The 19338-nt window shown below is 38.8% G+C and overlaps 1 protein-coding gene across 3 annotated transcripts; it reads left to right on the top strand.

Moving 5' to 3' along the window:
- Nucleotides 1–7058: 7058 nt before the first annotated feature.
- On the top strand, nt 7059–17014 carry LOC307127246 (GTPase IMAP family member 8). Of its 3 annotated transcripts, none has more exons than XM_079818367.1 (4): nt 7059–8622; nt 8708–8780; nt 14441–15085; nt 15267–17014. In XM_079818367.1, exons 2-4 carry the CDS (start codon nt 8753–8755, stop codon nt 16250–16252), a joined length of 1659 nt encoding a protein of 552 aa, XP_079674493.1. In that variant the 5' UTR covers nt 7059–8622; nt 8708–8752; the 3' UTR covers nt 16253–17014. The 3 variants fall into 3 exon arrangements, with proteins under 3 accessions (XP_079674493.1, XP_079674494.1, XP_079674495.1); XM_079818368.1 differs by having other exon boundaries at nt 8494–8622; nt 8711–8780; nt 15267–16858; XM_079818369.1 differs by having other exon boundaries at nt 8517–8585; nt 15267–16858.
- Nucleotides 17015–19338: the final 2324 nt, after the last annotated feature.

Here is a 19338-nt window from a genome sequence, read left to right as displayed (position 1 = left end):
ATAAATGAGAAAAAAAATTACTTAAATGATTTTAGCAAATGGCTGCAATATAACAAAGAGTGAAAAATGTAAGGGGGTCTGAATACTTTCCGTACCCACTGTATATAAAGCTGAATTTGTTTTCATAACTGATTGAATGTGATGTCCTTCCATCCCCATCTGTAGATCATTGTAAAAGATTGCAGCAATGGATGGGGCTGAAGAGGAGTCATCCTCTGTTCCATATCATCATGTTGTCCTACTGGTAAAAACAGGAAATGGGAAAAGTGCCACTGGAAACACCATCTTGGGAAGAAAAGCTTTCCTTTCAAAGATGAGTTTTAAAACTGTAACACAAGAAGTCAAGTGTGAAAGCATTACCAGAGATGGAGTGGATCTTAAAGTTTATGACACACCAGGATTCTTTGACCCGGAAAATGAACTGACCCCTGATGATATGTTTACAAGATATCGGGGGCTTCCGGAGTTAGACACTGCAGACCCGCTTGTGATTCTGCTGGTGCTCAGACCTTCAAGATTCACTCCAGAAGAGAAACGCACCATTGAGATCATTGAAGAGTATCTGCCAGACTGGCTCATAAAGAACACCTGGATAATTTTCACCGGAGGAGATGAGCTGGAGAGAGAAGATCAGACCATAGAGGATTTAATAGAAGAATCAGAGGATCTAAAAAAAGTTATCCAGAAATTTGACAATAGATACTTTGTGTTTAATAATGTCACACAACTTCCTGAACATGACCAAGTCAAAAGAATGATTGACGCCATTAGAAATGTTCAACCTCAGAAATGTAAGTAGTGTTACGGTCAATATTAATTAAACATGTCAAAGTTCTTTCCTCTGTAATATTGAGTTACTTTAAATAATCTCTTAGCATCACTACTTCTATTCATAGACTTTAACACAAAAACATCAACACTGTTAGTGAAATTAAAGGATTAGTTCACTTCCTGATAATACTCGCCCCTCATCCCAGATGCTCATGTCTTTCTTTCTTCAGTTTTTTGAGGAAATCATTCCAGGATTGTTCTGCTCATAATGGACTTCAATGGGAACCAACGGCTGAAGGTCCAGATCACTGCAGTTTCAGAGGAAGGGCTTCAGAGGCTCTGACCAATCCCAGACAAGGATTAGAGTCTGATCTAGACAAATTATGTCCATTATGAGCAGAACAATCCTGGAATGTTTTCCTCAAAAAACTGAAGAAAGAAAGACATGAGCATCTGGGATGAGGGGCGAGTATTATCAGGAAGTGAACTAATCCTTTAATTAGTCCTATTATGAGAGCTATAGTCAGTATTAATATGTCATTTTTTACCGGTGTTATTCTGTTCTTTTTCCATGTGGAACAGCTCCAGAGACAGAGGCTTTTCTACAGAGAAAGTCCCCAGAGGAGCAGGACACCAGCACCAGTGTCAGAAGGTTGCTTCTTTTGGGGAAGACCGGCTCTGGGAAGAGTGCAACGGGAAACACCATCCTGAGAGAAAACCTGTTTAAGTCTGAGCGCAGCTTTAACTCAGTTACAGAACACTGTGACATTCAGACATCGGCTGTTTTTGGGAGAGAAGTGTCTGTTGTTGATACTCCTGGATTTTCAGATCCAACTTCAAAACCTGAGGATTTAGCTCAAGAAATGGCTCATAGTGTAGCCCTCTGCTCTCCAGGACCTCATGCCTTCCTCTACGTGCTGTCTCTCACAGGCAGAATCAGACATGAAGATGAACATGACATCAAAAATATTGAAAGAATTTATGGAGAAGAAGCAGGAAAGTACACAATCCCTGTGTTCACCCACAGTGATCAGCTAGAGGGGAAGAGTGTGGAAGAGCTCATCAGACAGAATGAAACTCTAAGCCGGTTTGTTCAGCAGTGTGGAGGCAGATACCACATCATGAACAATAAAGACCCGAGAAACAGAGAGCAGGTGAAGGATCTGCTGAAGAAGATTGACTCAATGATAGAGCAGAACGGAGGAGGACACTACAGCAATCAGATGTACGAAGACACTCACAGATTCAGACGAGAGGAAGAAGAGAGGAGACAGAGAGAGGAAGAAGAGAGGGGAGAGAGAGAGGAAGATCAACAGAGAGATCAACAAACTGAACAGACAACAAATGAAAGCTGGATTAAGAGAGCATGGAAGACTGTTAAAGAATTTGTCAATACAAAATTCAGGCATTTTATTGCTTTCGCTCAGAAGTTGCTGTCATTAGCTCAGAGGATTGTTAATCTTTTATTTCAAGTGAATGTGACGTATAACAGGACACAGATGTAAGGCTTACTCTGGATTTCAAAACTGATGTACAAACATTTTCTGAACAGCCAGAAGTAAATCTGATTGTGAAACAAAAAGATGCTGAAGTGAATATTTATTTCTATATTCACTGAAATGTATATTTACTAAACATTTTAAAGCAATCCTTCTCTTGTTTTAGCTGTAAGACAAAGAAAATCCTACACTGATAACAATTTTCAGCTTGATTTACTTAAAACATAGATCAAACAAAACTTGTCTTTGTACAAAACTACTGAGCTTTTCTGTCTGAAAATTTGCACATCAAATAAACTTAATTTGAGCATTTCTCTAGTTACTTTCTGTAGTTGAAGTTTCCTTGGCAATACGTTTTACTCAAACAACATAACCCTGAATTAAACCACACTTTTAAAGTGTGTGCTTTTTAACATCAAATCTACATTTTTGAATGTCATTTTGAGTAGAAAATGAACTCCAAATGTCACAAAATGCAAGTTTCTACACCTAACAACAAAAGCAATAATAAAACAGAGTAAATACAGCTGGAAAACAGCAAAAGTGCATGATTCCTAACCCTAACACCAGTATCAGAAAAGTTCTACTAAATACATTTTTTTATTAATAAATAATATGTCTATTAAACCTTATATGTTCAAATAACTACATTTGTCGAGTTGAAAGTACTTAAAATTCCAAGTAAATTCAACTGATCTGAGCCAGTGCAAAAAGATAACTCAAAAAGAGTTACATTTTTTTTTTAATGTTTATGTTCATGCACAAGAGTGTATCTGTTTCAGTACATTTGAACCAGTCTTTCAATTCAATTCAATTCAATTCAAATTTATTTGTATAGCGCTTTTCACAATACACATTGTTTCAAGGCAGCTTTACAGAAAGTGCATTTCATAGATGTACAGTAAAAATGTTAGAAAGACAATGTTAAAGAATAATGTTCAAAAAAGTTAATTAATTATTAATATTAATATTAATATTAATATTAATTTAGGCCATAACAACGCTGGCGTTGAGTCGTCTCTTCACAGGCGTGGAGTCGTCTCATCACAGGTGTCGGGGCATCCGAAGTCTCCATGAGAGGCTGATACAAACTGGAGCTGATGAACTATTTACCTCGGGACTAGTGTCCCGAGATAACAACAGAAAAGCAGATGGGAAATGATTAGCGTAGCTGCTGTTCAGAATATTATATTAATGCTTTTGATCCGATTTAACTGTAGTATAAAAAGATAATTATAATGTGAATGCTTGGCTAAAGAGATGCGTCTTTAATCTAGTTTTAAACTGGGACAGCGAGTCTGAACCTCGAACAATATCAGGAAGACTATTCCAGAGTTTAGGAGCTAAATGTGAAAAAGCCCTCCCTCCTTTAGTGGACTTAGATATCCTAGGAATGACCAGAAGCCTCGAGTTTAGTGATCTTAAAGAGCGCGATGGATTGTAGGGCGATAGAAGATCCGTTAGATACACTGGAGCTAAACCATTTAGGGCTTTATAGGTTAGTAGCAATAGTTTGTAATTGATACGGAACTTCACAGGTAACCAGTGTAGAGATGATAAAATTGGTGTTATATGATCATATTTTCTTGACCTAGTAAGAACTCTAGCAGCCGCGTTTTGGACTAACTGTAGTTTGTTTATTGAGGATGCAGGACAACCAGCTAATAAAGCATTACAGTAATCTAATCTCGAGGTCATGAATGCATGAACTAACTTTTCTGCATCAGAAATAGATAGCATGTTACGTAGCTTAGCAATGTTTCTAAGATGGAAAAATGCCGTTCTTGTAACATATGAAATATGATTTTCGAATGTCAGGTTGCGGTCTAATATAACACCCAGGTCTTTTACTGTAGTGGATAAAGTGACAGGACATCCTTCCAAGGTAAAATTGTATTGCGAGAGGTTTTGTGGGCAGTTTTTTGGACCAATAAGTAACACCTCCGTTTTATCTGAATTTAATAGCAGAAAATTACACGTCATCCAGTATTTAATATCTTCAACACACGCTGTCAGTTTAGATAATTTAGCGTTTTCATCCGGTCGTGATGAAATATATAATTGAGTGTCATCAGCATAACAGTGGAAATTAATTCCATGTTTTCTTATAATATTACCAAGTGGCAGCATATATATAGAGAATAGCAGAGGGCCTAACACGGATCCTTGCGGCACCCCATAGTCTACTGACGTCATCTTTGATTTTTCCCCATTTAGACAGACAAAATGGTAGCGGTCTGATAAGTACGATCTAAACCAGTTTAATGCCTGTCCCTGAACACCAGTGTAATTTTGAAGTCGATCTAAGAGTATTTTATGATCTATAGTATCAAACGCAGCACTAAGATCGAGTAGAACTAGTATTGAGATACAGCCTTGGTCAGAAGCTAGAAGTAAATCATTTGTGATTTTAACGAGTGCGGTTTCTGTGCTGTGATGCGGCCTGAATCCTGATTGAAATTTTTCATAGATATCATTTTCTTGCAAGAAAGCGCACAATTGAGCGGACACAACTTTTTCTAGTATTTTAGACATAAATGGAAGATTTGAAATTGGTCTGTAATTTGCCAGGTTATTATGATCTAATTGTGGCTTCTTAATGAGAGGTTTAATGACTGCCAACTTGAATATTCTTGGAACATGACCTAAAGATAAAGACGAGTTAATAATATTGAGAAGAGGCTCTTCCACTACAGGTAACAACTCTTTCAGTAGTTTAGTGGGTATTGGATCTAATAAACATGTTGTTGGTTTAGATGCAATGATAAGTTTATTTAGCTCTTCCTGTCCTATAGTTGTAAAGCGGTGTAGTAGTTCTTGACGGGCGATAGTTGCGGTTGAATCATAAGACATCATTAAAGATTGTACATTTACAATTTTGTTTCTGATGCTTTCTATTTTCTCAGTGAAGAAATTCATAAAATCATTACTACTAAACTGTAACGGAATATTTTGCTCAGGCGATGTTTGTTTATTTGTTAGGCTAGCCACAGTGTTAAATAAAAACCTTGGGTTATTTTGATTATTTTCTATTATTTTGCGGAGATGCTCAGCCCTGGCTGCTTTTAGGGCCTTTTTATAACGTGACATACTATCTTTTCACGTGATTCTAAAGACCTCTAAATTTGTTTGTTTCCATGTCATGTCTGTTGTGTCAGGTGTGTTAAATGTGTTCAGCTATGCGTTTGATCATGTTCTGATTAATGTTTGCTTGCACGTCACAAGCTGACTAATTCTGTTTCTGAATACGGACATTCAGTGTCATTTTTTTGTTGAAATGATGTAATTGTTGTAAATATGAACTGTTGTTTTGTAATAAGACAAAAGAACACTGAGTGTGATGTAATATTTACCTGGTGACTTCATCTGCATTACTATGGTTGAGGTTTTTAACACTGTTAAAATCAAAAAGCACTGGTAATCTTCTGCCAGGATATTATTCATTTTACAGACATCTCTAAAACGCAACAGTGAAGTTCACAAAATTCAAAATACAGGTCCAAAAAAAAAAAAATTTTTTTATGGATTTTATTTTAATCTATCTCAGGAGAGTTGGGTTTCATTTGGTTCAACTGTATATTTAACCAGTTTTTGTTTTCTTTAAATAAAAAGCCTGATCATCACCTGCTGTCTTGAGTAACTCCCTATACAAACCACCACTGCTGAAAATCTGACAGATATTAGTCTTTAATTAGTTTTTTCTTTATTACAGAACTGTTTTCTTTTATTTAAATATATCTCTATCTTTTGTATTTCCTGCTGGTAAACTGACTTTTTGTAATTGTCTGAGGTCAACTTATGACGTTTGTGTGGTTTTTACATTCAGAAACATCATAATGAATCAGTAATAGGCTATTTTCTACCCTGGTTTTGAGGCTCTCTCCTGGAACGCTCTGTTTTTATGGGTGTGCCGCACTGAAGACTTGGAAGTAAACGCCCATGGCTATGATTGGATAACAGTTTTGCATATTATAATGAGCTTCAGCTCCCCCGTGAGTACATGAGGAGAATTGTTTTGAAAACGGCAACCGGAATGATTCGCCCACAGGGCTCGCAAAATGTCTTTATCAAACAAACACAATGATTTATCTCTCATCCACCCGCAATTGATTGGGATGTCATTTATTATTACTTGGCTGCCCGATCGGTGGATATAACCGTGAAAAACTTCACCTCAGACAAATCAGCATATTCAAAATCTCCGCAATTGTACTTTTGCTTCAAATATCAAGTCAAGAGTGTAAACAAGAGTTTGCTACTTGTATTCAAATGCGAATTTTGTGCAGTATAGAAGAGCGCTTGTTTGTCATTTCTACGATCACAAATGCAGACGTGTTTTATGTTTACATAGTGTTTTCCCCCTGTCGCGCGGTGTGATGCATAAAAAGACGGTATAAGTCATTATAATCAGGAATTATGTCCCCAATGGATGCAACAAATGCTTTGTTTATAATAGGTTATATTGTGTTTGTAATGTTGTTGGTTCGTGTGGGTGTAGGAAGGAAGAAGACGGGGTCGGCTTACTGGGACTGCTCTCTCTTTATTTGTTTCACCTTTTCTCAAATTCACACGCACGATGGCGTTTTAACTCAAAACAGTCACACTGACAATCCACGTCAGTCTCAAACTCAGTCTCTCTCAAACTCAGTCTCTCTTTTCGTATCTCTGGCAGTGAGGTGTCTGCTCGCAGTCCCAGTCTCAATCTCTCTCTCCTCTCTCTCTCTACTGAGCGGCTTTTACGGTCTCTCCACGCCAATCACTGGAATCAGACACAGGTGTTAGTGATCTGCACTTGACCTACTTACTCACCGCTCGTCTCCGTCTTTGCTCGCTCCCGCTACAGACCTCGCAGAACCACGCCCCCTCCGCCACAGTGTTTTTCTCTCTAAGTCACGCTGATGTTCCAAATATGGTAAGGGGCGTGGCATTTCCATCACACGCTTAAGATATTCGGGCCAATCACAATACCCTGGACCGCTGGCCAATCAGAGCACACCGCGCTTTTCACAACGACGAGCTTTATAAAAATCTACACCGGGGCATAGAGGAGCAACACTAATGTACTGTGTGTGTAAAATAATGACTTTTTTTAAACCTAAAACTGCGTAAACACATTGCTTTAAACCAAATACACAAAATAACGTTCGTTTTAGAACCATCATATGACCTCTTTAATGTTATGAAGCCACGAGAAAACTTTCTGTGCGCAAAAACAAACAAAAATTACTTTATTTAACAATTTAGTTCTGCTCTGTCAGTCTCCTGCAGTTTCCATTGTGAATACAGTGCAGCTCCCGCACATGTGTTGTGGTGAAAATAGGTGAATAAAGTGGTTATTTGTGTTTGTTTCTGCGCACTAAAGTGTTCTCATCTCTTCATCACATTAAGGCTGAGCCACTGGAGTCACATGGACTGTTTTAACCATGTCTTTACTTCCTTTCTGGCCCTTGAAAGTGTTCATCACATTGCTGTCTATGAGGGGTCAGTGAGCTCTGGGGTCATCAGAAATATCTCCATCTGTGTCTGAAGATGAACGAAGGGCTGACGGGTTTGACATGAGGAATTAATGACAGGATTTACACTTTTGGGTGAACTAACCCCTTAAGTATTGTGCTATTTTACTTTTTTGTTGCCTCATCTAAGCTGAGCTTGGCGTCAATATAGTTATAATAAAATAAATAGTTTGTTAGTTAATGAAATGTATAGTCCTCGTTCGTGTTAGTTCACAATGCATTAACTAATTAACATATACAAGTTTTGATTTTAATAATGCATTAGTAAATATTGAAATTAATTTTTAACTAAGATAAAGTTAAATTTTTATTTAATTCAACAGAACAGTGCATTTAGACATCATGATTTCAATAACCCTTGTGAAAAAGAAGTGCACTTATTATACTATACTTTTATAAAGTGTACTTATTGCGTAAATAATAAACTTTAAAAGAGCACACTTAAGTGTGAATTAAATGAAAAGTTTTCGCAGCTTAAGTGCATTTTTATTTGTGATTAATTTTGAATGCATCACAGATTAACTTCATACTAGATGCAATCAGTTGATCTTTGGAGTGATTTTTTGAACCACTTAAGTGGGACTTTAGTACATGTTTATATTTATTTTGAAATATGGTAAGGTGTATTTGCGGGTTTATAGATGACGGATAGAGAAGGGATGGGTCGTTGTCCTTTGATCACGCCTCTTGTGCAATAGAAAATACAGAGCAGACCAAAGTTCAATCTGAACAGATTCAGCTCGATCTGGGGATAGCCAGACAAGAACAAACTCTGAACCGCAGCAGATCTAACATACACCTGGTGGGATTATCTTCCTGCTTCTGCGTGTTTTATTCAGGTATATTCATTTATTGACTTTATAAACCCTTGTAAATATAGGCTATAACGAGAGGATTGTTTTTATGATGTGAATTGTTTTCTAGAAGCATTTTCATGAACGTGTGATCGTCAGATCAAGTGAGATCAAAATGGCGTCGAGGCCCGATCCAGGAACTGGTAAGAGAGTTTGTTTACGACGTTTATGGTGTACATTGATCATTTTGGTTAGTTGTGTGTGAATATTAGACTGCAGTTATTTTGGCTCGTGGTTAATGCTGTTGTTTTGTGGTATTTTTGTCATGTGCTAGATTTGTCAGTGCGGCTCAAATTCGTCTTAAAACCTTAAATTACAACTGAAACATGAGCTGTAGCTTTAATAACAACGTGTTGTTGTGTCTGTATGTGGAGAGGGAAAGCGAGCTGCAGTTTTCAAGCAGAAAGTTGGCTCATCGGTGTGATGGTGTTTATGCTACAAAAATCCTCAAATGTTGTGCCTGAGGAACTGTAACACTGACTCCAGGGATCCTGAGAGGATTTTCTGTTTGTCATACTCTCGTTAAGTTACGATTAAAGTCCCTGCTAACATACAAACCGTAATAACTAACTGTTCTCACGTCATGTAACACTGTAGGTCAAAAACACATTTCAGTGCCTTTCAGTTTAAGGTCTACATTCATATCTGTCCTACTAAGGAGGACTCTATTTTGATGGGTATTATAGTCTACGGGTAGTGAAAGGAAGAGCTTGCACACAGTTTATCGGAGTTGTTCAGCAGATACAAAGTTTACCAGTTATTAACTGCACCCCCGAAAAGCATAAGGTCTGTGTGTATGTTTGTTTACTGTTAGTTGTTTGAGTGTTTTTGTGTAATTTGCTGTGTATGTTAATGCTAATGCAACAGAGAGAGAGAGTTTGTGAATGAGACGTTAATGCGCACTTCTTATGCTTTGTTTGTTCAGCTCTTACGATGATTTTTTGGAGTGAAAAAGGACATAATAAACTTGATAAACCATCAGTAAAGTTTGGCCATCATTTAGACGGGATATACGCTACAATCTGTGTCCAAAAACATCTTGGGATAAGGTTTTCACACTGACAGCTGTCATTGTAAGATATAGCAACTCCGCTTGTTTGTCCGAGTTAGCAACAGTAACTAAGGGGGGCGGGGCTTACCGATAGGTCAATTAGACAGTTCAATGCTGTTGAAGTTAGAAATGTGTAACTTTAGAGACGGTCCCTAGATTCACGAATATGGGACATCCAACAAGCCTTTAAAGGTATAGTTCACCCAAAAATTAAAATTAGCCCATGATTTAATCACCCAAGTGCCGTCTCAAGGCCTGTGCCAAGTGTGCGACCGCACAAGGCCTCGACCCTCACCAGGACCTCGCAAAGTAAAGTGACAGCTGACTTAATGTAAAAGCCAATAGTTAAAGTTCATGTTTTTGTCTTTCAAAATACTATGATAGTTAAAGGACATAGCTAAATATGTGTATTGTGATGTTGTATTATTCTGCTTGTAAAAAATACATCAGTGCTCCATCTCTAGACGTTTTAAACATTTTTAAATCTGAAAACTGCAAAAAGCAACAAAATTGTCATACATCCATTTAGTGCATGTTCACAGAGGAAGTACTGAAAAACAGTGCTGGTCCTCTCAATACTGTCTGTTTATTTTACGTTTGCAAACGCATTTGACCCATTCATAATTTACAACATAATTTCTGTTTTTTCAATTTACACATTGTTCGTCACTATAGCAACAATAGACCCCCGTTAATAGGCTATACCCCTGGGCCTCGCACATTACATTCGTACAGGGCCTGTAAACACCCTCAAGTCATCCGAGGTCTAAATGACATTCTTCTTACAGACGAATAAAATCTGAGTTATATTGTGTTGAAAGTGCCTCTGCCGATCATAAGGCTTCCGTTACCAGTTACGCTTGTCAGACGTCACGTACGCATCTTGAGTTGCTTTCAACACTTTTCTACGGAAGTCGGTCGGCTGGAACTTTACTTTGTTTTATTAAAACAATGTTTTATTTTCATCAGATGTTTTTCACTTTCTGACTGTAACAAAGTAAATACACAAATTGATGCTGTTGCTGACATTTTAACATTCAACTTGGTGTTTTCCTAAACAAACATTCACATAAATGTAGCCTGTGACATTTTTGTGGATTCCAGTACCACACAACATAGTAGCAGAACAACTGAATTAAATTATTATAAGTTATCACAGCCATACAGCCCTTTTTGGAAAAGTGAGAGGCAGGTTTTTTTGATGGAAAGAAGCTTCTCTGCATTATCAGCTATGAGCCTGTTTCTGTTTTCATCTACAATATGTGACACTGAGCTAAGGATGTGCGAGACTAGTCGATTAAACGTTAGCGCTGCTGCAAGATGACTTGGAAAATACTAGTCGTTTACATTTTTTTGGCACATTTAAGGTTTTGCTTTAAGTGTATCTTTTTTTACAAAGGCTATGTTTAAATTACTGTCGTGTTAATGTTATATCTTGAAATTATTTTGAAAAGTGTATATCTGCAGCAAAACAAAATCATGTAATTTTACCTCAGGTTTTGCATGCATTGGTTTTCTCTGGAGCTCGCGGAGGCTTCAGATTAATCTCCACTGGGGTGAAGGAGGATTTTGAAAGCTTCCATGTCATGTCAAACTAGTATAACAATTGCTTGCTTAAGCCCCGTTCACACCGCCAGCGATGATGTCGCTGCATGTCGCCAGCACCAGAGATTCATGCCGCTAGTGGGCGTTCCCACTACGGGTTGCCTATAAACGTCATTAGCAGATCACCTGCGTCCTTCCATGCATCATTTTTTTTAAATGTGTCTCTGTATGTACACAGAGACATATCGTAAAGAACAGGGACATTTCTAACAGCTAAAATCAACTTCTCCTCTATCTTGACACGACACCGCAGTAGCAGAACAGCAAAAAAAAAATGTAAATGTAAAAAAAAGTAAAAAAACAGCAGACGGATCACGTGCACTCCACTGACTTCACTCCTATAGGTTGTCGCTTGCGAAAATCGCTTCTCATTTGCATAAAGTTGCAATTTCTGAACTTTTGTCGCGTCGCTTGACACGCCCACATTCTGTCGCCAACGGTCACTGTCGCTCATGTCGCCGGAAGTCGCCAGCGCTCCATTGAAATGAATGGGATCGTGTCGTTTTGTCGCTGTGTGTCGCTGGCGGTGTGAACGGGGCTTCAAGGTGCTCTTGTCCACTTGTCCGTGCAACACTTCTGTCGCGCCGCACTCCACTTTATTCCTATGGGTGACGTCAAGCGACTTTAACGTGGCCGCAAAGCATTCCGGGAAGGCGGCGCTGCATTTGAACAAATGTCGCGTGTCAAAAAAGCTGGCCGAAGCTCAACTTTATGCAAATTAATCCGTTGAACGCGACGCGACTATCCAATAGAAGTAGAGCACATGGAGACGGAGGGAAGTCTCTCGCCGGTCCTTTGTTTTTCATTCCCCGCTGGCTCAAACGCACACCCATAGCGGTAAACCATCAACACACACATGAGGGGAAGCGTCACAACACCACGCTTCAGTCGTGCCGCAAAAGTGGGTCTGTAACGTCAGGCTTGTTCTACTACCGGGGTTAGGCTAGTCACTGCGCACATCCCTACTAAACAGCCTTTCACTTTCAGCACTCACTACTGAGAGGATCTGCCTCACGAGCGGTTAAGCTTGGTTTATAATCGCCGCGTCCGCACTAGCGCTCGGGTGCGCACGGCAAAAATGAAGCCATACTATGGCCGTCGTGCGCTTTGAGAGCGAGACCCCTTTGCACTTGGCGGCGTGGTGTGCGGGTGTGCACGGCAAATTATGTAACTTTCCTTGCGGCTCCGCATCCGAAGATGCGTTGCCATAAAATGGTATGGGGTGCAGTTGTATTGGGGTAGTTTTACGAGTACGAGTACTTGACAACAGTATCGGACCGACACCCGAGTACTGGTATCGGTATCGGTGCATCCCTATACTGGGCATCAGCGCAATTCAATTGGTTTGATAATAGCAAGGGAAAATAGAATGATCTCCAAAAAATAAGTACTTTTTGACTGTAAATAAAATTGTAAGGAGTAAAAAGTACTTTTTTTCTTAAAATATGTAACTAAGTAAAAGTAAAAGTATTGATTTTTAACTGTACTCAAGTAAAGTAAAAATCTCCAAAAAATAATATTTAAGTACAGTAATCAAGTAAAATTACTGAAGTACTTTACACCTCTGGCCATAAAATGTATACATTTTTGAAGGGGACACAAATAATACAGCCAAAATTGTACTTGTAAGCAATTCTGAGGGTCAGTGGCCCAAACCAAAAAAAGGGGGCACTATAAGGGGGTTGATCTTAATATAGAGAATGAGTAACAAACCTTTTACAATCATATTGTAAAAACAGTTGTGGTTGTATGCTTCCAAAAAAGTTGATTCTGCACTAATTTGATCTCATATTCAATGTTTTTTTTTTAAATGATGTATATTTATGTAGCAAATGAGAATCGCTAAAATTATTGAATATATTTTGAGACAAAAGTCTTGTTAATGATTTATGGTTTTGTTCAAAGTAAATCATCAACACAATCATCCCTAAATACATCGGCGTCGGCTAAAGCTTCATGCGCAGGCTACTTTACTTCCTGAACAAGTGTGCACTAGAGTCCGTGTTGCTTTCTCATTCACGTGAATCATGGCACAGTTCGAGAGCCACCGAACTCAGACCTCCTACTCTCGGGTTCGGTCCCCCGGGTCCGCATGATCATTAGCTTTCACATTAGCAGTTTTTCAGAACCAGGAGCCAGGCTAACTGTTAGCCTGGCTCCGCCCTCCTACGTACTTCCGCTCAATTTTCCTTTTCCTTCAATACTCCGTCTGGGACTGCTGTATAGCCTTAGATTTTCTCCCAACAAATTTTTCCAGCCGGTAAATCAGCGAACAGAGGGCGTGTTTGAGAATGATGACGTTGATGTCATGCGCTAGTTTGAGTTTTAGTTCAGTAATGGCGACGGAGAAAAGATGCGAGCGAAGCCATTCATTCCGTTGTGGCACAGCTGCTGAATATCCAGAAGCCGGAGCAAGAACAATCTGTGCTGAGTTTTTTTGGAGGCCATGATGTTGTGTCCCGGGAAAAGTTAGATTTTCCAGCTCGCTCCATTAGTGCTGAAGGAGTTGCTGAAGCCCTATTCGGACAGTAATTGTTTCGCGTGTGGTCAGAAGGTATTGTCATCATTTACAGCGGCTAGTCAGTGATTTTTTTGCCGTCTGTCTCCCACCACTCGTGTAAAAATCCCCAGCCGAATTACCGACTGCTTTAGACAAACACCAGGTCGTGTGGTCATTTAACTGCTGTCCAAATCCACATCTCTGAGTTTTCAAGAATATATCACTTCAAAATTCACTGTTTATATCCTTTTTGACCCCTGCAGAGCACCGTACGGTTGCGCTTCTCTGTAATTTGGACGCATTTCTAGACTTGTATTTCTTTAAATGCTGGCAAGTATTTACAAGAGCAATATATTTCAGCACCGCTCAAAAAATAAAAAGAAGAAAAGCACGTAAACATTTGAATTGGGCCGTTATTTACAGCAGCATTAATTCTTACGGCAGCATTTATTCTTATCATACCAAGCATATGACAATATACGAGAGTCTGGTAAGACCAGGCTAGCTAACCGTGACCCGTTCAGAACTAAACTGCCAGTGTGAAACGCCCTGAGAATAATTTGTTGCAGTTGTTTTCCTCTTGTGTGTTTGTAGCAGATAAAAATGTGGGTAATGATATATAATATGAATGTTTCCGTCTCTTTCAGAGATGTCAGCGAGCTGCTTCGGTCCAGATGATCTAGTGATCCGGATTCTTCTGATGGGCAGAACCGGTTCTGGGAAAAGCTCATCTGGAAACACTATACTGGGAGGAAGAAGGTTTGAAAAGAAGGATGAAGCTGAAGTGTGTGAGGAAGTAACCCAGATAGGAGAGAAGCAGGTGTGTGTGATTGATCCTCCAGATCTACTGGATCCAGATCTGAATAAAGAGAAGGTGGAGGAACTGAAAGATCAGCTGGTCTCTCGATGTTCAGCAGGTCTCAGTGCGGTTCTGCTCACCGTTCCTCTAGAGGATCCTGTGGGAAATGAGGAAGAGATCCTGGATTATATCAAGCGTTTATTTGGTCCTGAAGTTCAGAAGTACATCATGATTCTGTTCACACATGAAGATATTCTGGATGAGCTGGATCAGACCATTGATGAATATCTACAACACCATGAGGATCTCCAGAGACTGGTGACAGAATGTGGAGGAAAGTTTCACTGTTTCAATAACAGGAGTAAACCAAAGATCAAAGAGAGTCAGAAACAAGAACTACTGCTGAAGATTGAAGGAATGATGACGGAGAACGGTGGAAAATACATCATGGAACAGATGAAGAGGTGTGACAGCAAGGAGACTGACATCAATTGTAAGTTGTTCTGTTGGTGTAATAATTTCAATAACATTATGCTCACCTGTTCATTAGCTGTAAAGCAGTGATATCTGTTGTGCTGTAATTTGTTAAGAGCTTCTGCAAATGCCTTAAATGTGTTGTGGAATTCAAAGATCACTGATACAGCGACTGATTTGTGTTTTCCGTTGTGTTTTAGTTTCAGGAGAAAGTTCAACAGCTGAAGATCCAGATGAGATTCAGATTCCCGAGAAGAAAGATCTCAGGCTGGTTCTGCTGGGAAAAACTGGAGCTGGGAAAAGTGCCACTGGAAACACCATCATCGGCAGAAATGTGTTTGAATCCTCCATCAGCTCAATCTCTCAGACGAAACAGTGTCAGTCAGAAACTACAGAGAGGATGGGTAAAGAGATCTCAGTGATCGACACACCTGGACTTTATGATACTCAAGTCAATAAAGAGGAGGTTATCACTGAAATAGCGAAATGCATAACATACGCCTCTCCTGGACCACACGCTTTTATTATCGTGATTAAAGTGGGTCGATTCACAGAGGAGGAGAAAAACACAATAAAGGAGCTCAAAGAAGTGTTTGGAGAACAGATAGAAAAATACAGCATGATCATCTTCACCCATAAAGATCAGCTGGAGAAGAAAAAGAAAACCATTGAAGAGTTTCTACAGGATTGTGATCCAGATCTTAGAAAACTTGTTGACAGTTGTGGAAACAGATTCTTCTGTTTAGATAATGAGTCTGCCAGTTTCCCTCAGTTCCGAGATCTGATCAGTAAAATAGAGAAGATGATGGAAGAGAATGGAGGAACGCACTTCACCAATGAGATGTTTGAGGGAACAGAGAGATGCATTTGGGAGATCCAGAAGCAGAAATTGCGTGAGAAAGTGGAGCAGCTCAAACAGAAGAAAAAAGGGGGCATTTTAATAGAATGGCAGAAAATATACTGGAGTTTAGCAAAAGAGTCACGACAGGAAGCTGAACGGGTTATGATAAGTGATTTGCACATGGCTGTAGCTGAACTCATGGGGAAGGTGGTGGTGACCCCTGAAGAGCAACAGAGTACCATAAAGGAGGCTGAGAGCTTGGGAATCAGTCGTGGAGAGGCTGTTCGACTGGCAATCAGAGCCACACGGAAACTAGTAAAACAGATGATGTGTGGAATTCAGTGACAGAATCATTAATCATTAAACACAAACTCAAAGTGTTGCTCCTCTTGTCATCATCAGTATGTAGAAACTGACTATGAAATTGACTCTTACAACAATGAATGTTAAAGCTTAAACTTGAAATTCATCATCCACAAGATGGATAAATAGTGAGAATGCAAATTAGATGCAAAAACCCAATATTGTGCATGACAGAAAATGACTTTGGCTCAAGTCCTGCTCACTGCATTGATGGCAATGAAAGTATAAGATCCCAAAAGAGCCAGGACAGCCCTCAGCCCACATTAAATTTCCACAGGTCACACTAATAAGGACGACCGGCCAGATAAGAAGATGAGTTAATACATGTTATCACCAACAGAAATTCCTAAGGTCTTCATTCACATGTGACAGCAGGCAGGAAAGGGTTAAGTCAACCAATAAGGACCAGTGGGGGTCTGGTTGGGAGCTCGGAAAAGTCTCACAATCATCTGTGAAATGTTTGGGGCGTGTGACAGGAGAATCTGTTTGTGTGGTGATTTAATTGATTGAATCATAGGGTGGAGTATTTATATAGACATCATTATTTAATTGGTTACTGATTTGTTAGAAAATATAGCAGGTATATGGAACAAAAAGAGGGAAAAAATAGGACAATCTCTTAATTAATGCTATGAACTATAGGGACTCTACTAGGCACATTATTGAATAAACTTTATTTGTAATTTGTAATTGCAATCCGATTAAAGCTCACAATACAGGGCAAAAATAAAATCTGGTAAACTCTGAAAATCTGTGAAGTGTGCTATTGGTTGCAGAAAAGACCACTCGTGTTTGTAGGAACTCTTGTGACATTTAGCATAACCAAATGTACAACATATTGCTAAAGAATTGAATGTTTTAATCAAGCTCAGAGCATGAATTAAAACAAGTTATGTAGGGAGAACAAAGCTAAACCTTCGACCAAGAAAGATGTGGCCAAAGTGTTGAACCGGAAACATGATTCTCATGGCAAGAGCTGGGTCATACAGAAGATCATTTTAAATAACTACATCTTTTAAAACAATATATTCTGGTTAGATCTTACTAATAGAGCTTACTAAGTAAAACCCGGTCCCTCGAATATTCCGATCTATTATGACCTCTGAGCTGTAAAGCTGCCAGAATAATAATAATAATAATAATAATAATAATAATAATAATAATAATAATACGCTGTTTGTTAATTGGCCAGAGGAGAACTGGCACCCCGACTGAGCCTGGTTTCTCCCAAGGTTTATTTTTCTCCATTAGGTCACCTAATGGGGTTTTGGTTTTCTTGCCACTGTTGCCTCTGGCTTGGCGTGCTCAGTTGGGGACACAAAATTTTTCAACTAAACATCGAAATAAATCTAATTAATAAACTAAATTAACCATTTAAACTAAATTACTGATCTAATTATTGATCTAAAGCCCACACTGTCACTGTATGATAATTGAAATGAACTGATGACATCAGCGTTTTCTCCAGAATGGCTATACAGCTGAATAAAATGATGCTGCATTATTTTCCTGTTTGACACTGTACAGCTGCTTTCAAACAATCTACATTGTTAAAAGCGCTATATAAATAAAGTTGACTTGACTTGACTAAAACTATTGCCTGCTTGCATTAAAAGCTAACGATTAAATAGAAAAGGTTGATTTTGTTGGGGTCAGGGATGTCCATGTCTGACCAAAACAGCAAATTGTATTTCTTCTGTCTAAAAGAATATATTTCTGATGAATATGTGTAAAAGAATGTAAAATAGGCTACCTTTTAAGTTGATTAATAATAATCAAAAGGGAGGAGTGTAGTGGAAATTAATTTAGCTTTATGCAGAATGTATTTACTTTATAATATGCTTGTGTTTGCTTGTCTCCTTTTGGAATAATATATCTTCAGTTTATTCATCATAACAGGAAGACAGCAGGGTGAGGGGTGAGATGTATGGATGAGGCTGTCCTTCTCTGCAGAAACTGTGTCTGTATGTGAATGGCCTTCGTGAAAGAATAAAGTGCTTCAAAGACAAGTGGGTTTGGTTTTTATTACAATCTCACCACTAAAGAGTTCAACTTTCATATCCTCAGGCCTGGTTCTACGGTGCTAAGCTCTCTCAAACTCAAGCAAGAGCACCCTCAGTTGATTCTGTAATAATATATTAGCGAAACAGATTGGGCAAATGCTCAACATAACGCTCTGGAGAACGTCAAATGCATCTATTTACAATGTGTTTTTGCAGCGGTGAGCAATGTAGCCAATCACAGACACAGTTGTTGATCTCTTGAACGCGATGGCCAATCAGAGGTGTTTAAGTTAGTTAGAATCCACTCGCGCTCAAAACACCAGAGATTTTATTCAGTGTTGAATTATGCAGTATCACGAAACCTCTCACTAACAAACGCCATATAAGTAAGAGATTTATTGTGCATTGTTGACAGCTCCGTTTATTAAAACAGAACTTTCGCAATGAACTGACAATGCGACAGCGTTTGAGTGATTGTAGCGTGTTGGCTCTCTTTCGAAAATATACAGTCTATAAAATCCATTAACAAAAATTGCATGAAGTTTCAGTAGTGACGTCTACAGATAAAGGCTGGACGGGACAGAAATGATCAACCTCGCAGATCTAGTAAAGTCTTTAATATGTTGAAATATTTAATTCACATTTCTAATTAACATTGACAGAAAATTACAAAAAACTGAATTAGCACTGTGACGTTTCTTTCTTCTGACCAACAGAATCTATCTCTCTTTATATTTGTTTCCTTCTTTTGGAAAGTTGTGGAAACGCTTTCACAGATTTTTCTCTTCTGTTATTAGAGCAAGTGCAAATACAAAAATTATATTTGCTGTTGTCTCCTATTCACCACTAGAGAAGTTTACCCGACTATGACGACTTTTGCTTCTGAGAAACCTGGAAATGTGAGAAGGGCACTCGTTTAAAGCGTTTAAACAGTTTGACCATTCACTGCATTTTAAGTCGGACATCAGACAAGAAGCGGCAAGGCGAGCTGTGGATTATGAAAAGGAAATCCCGTACATACACAGAAAATATCTGTAAAATAAGGCCTTTCTTTAAAACCACAGT

The sequence above is a fragment of the Gobio gobio genome (assembly GCF_949357685.1).
Source record: "Gobio gobio genome assembly, chromosome: 1".
In the NCBI taxonomy this organism is placed as follows: Eukaryota; Metazoa; Chordata; class Actinopteri; order Cypriniformes; family Gobionidae; genus Gobio; species Gobio gobio.
The sequence above is the reverse complement of the archived record's forward strand: the minus strand, read 5'-3'. Positions and strand labels throughout refer to the sequence as shown.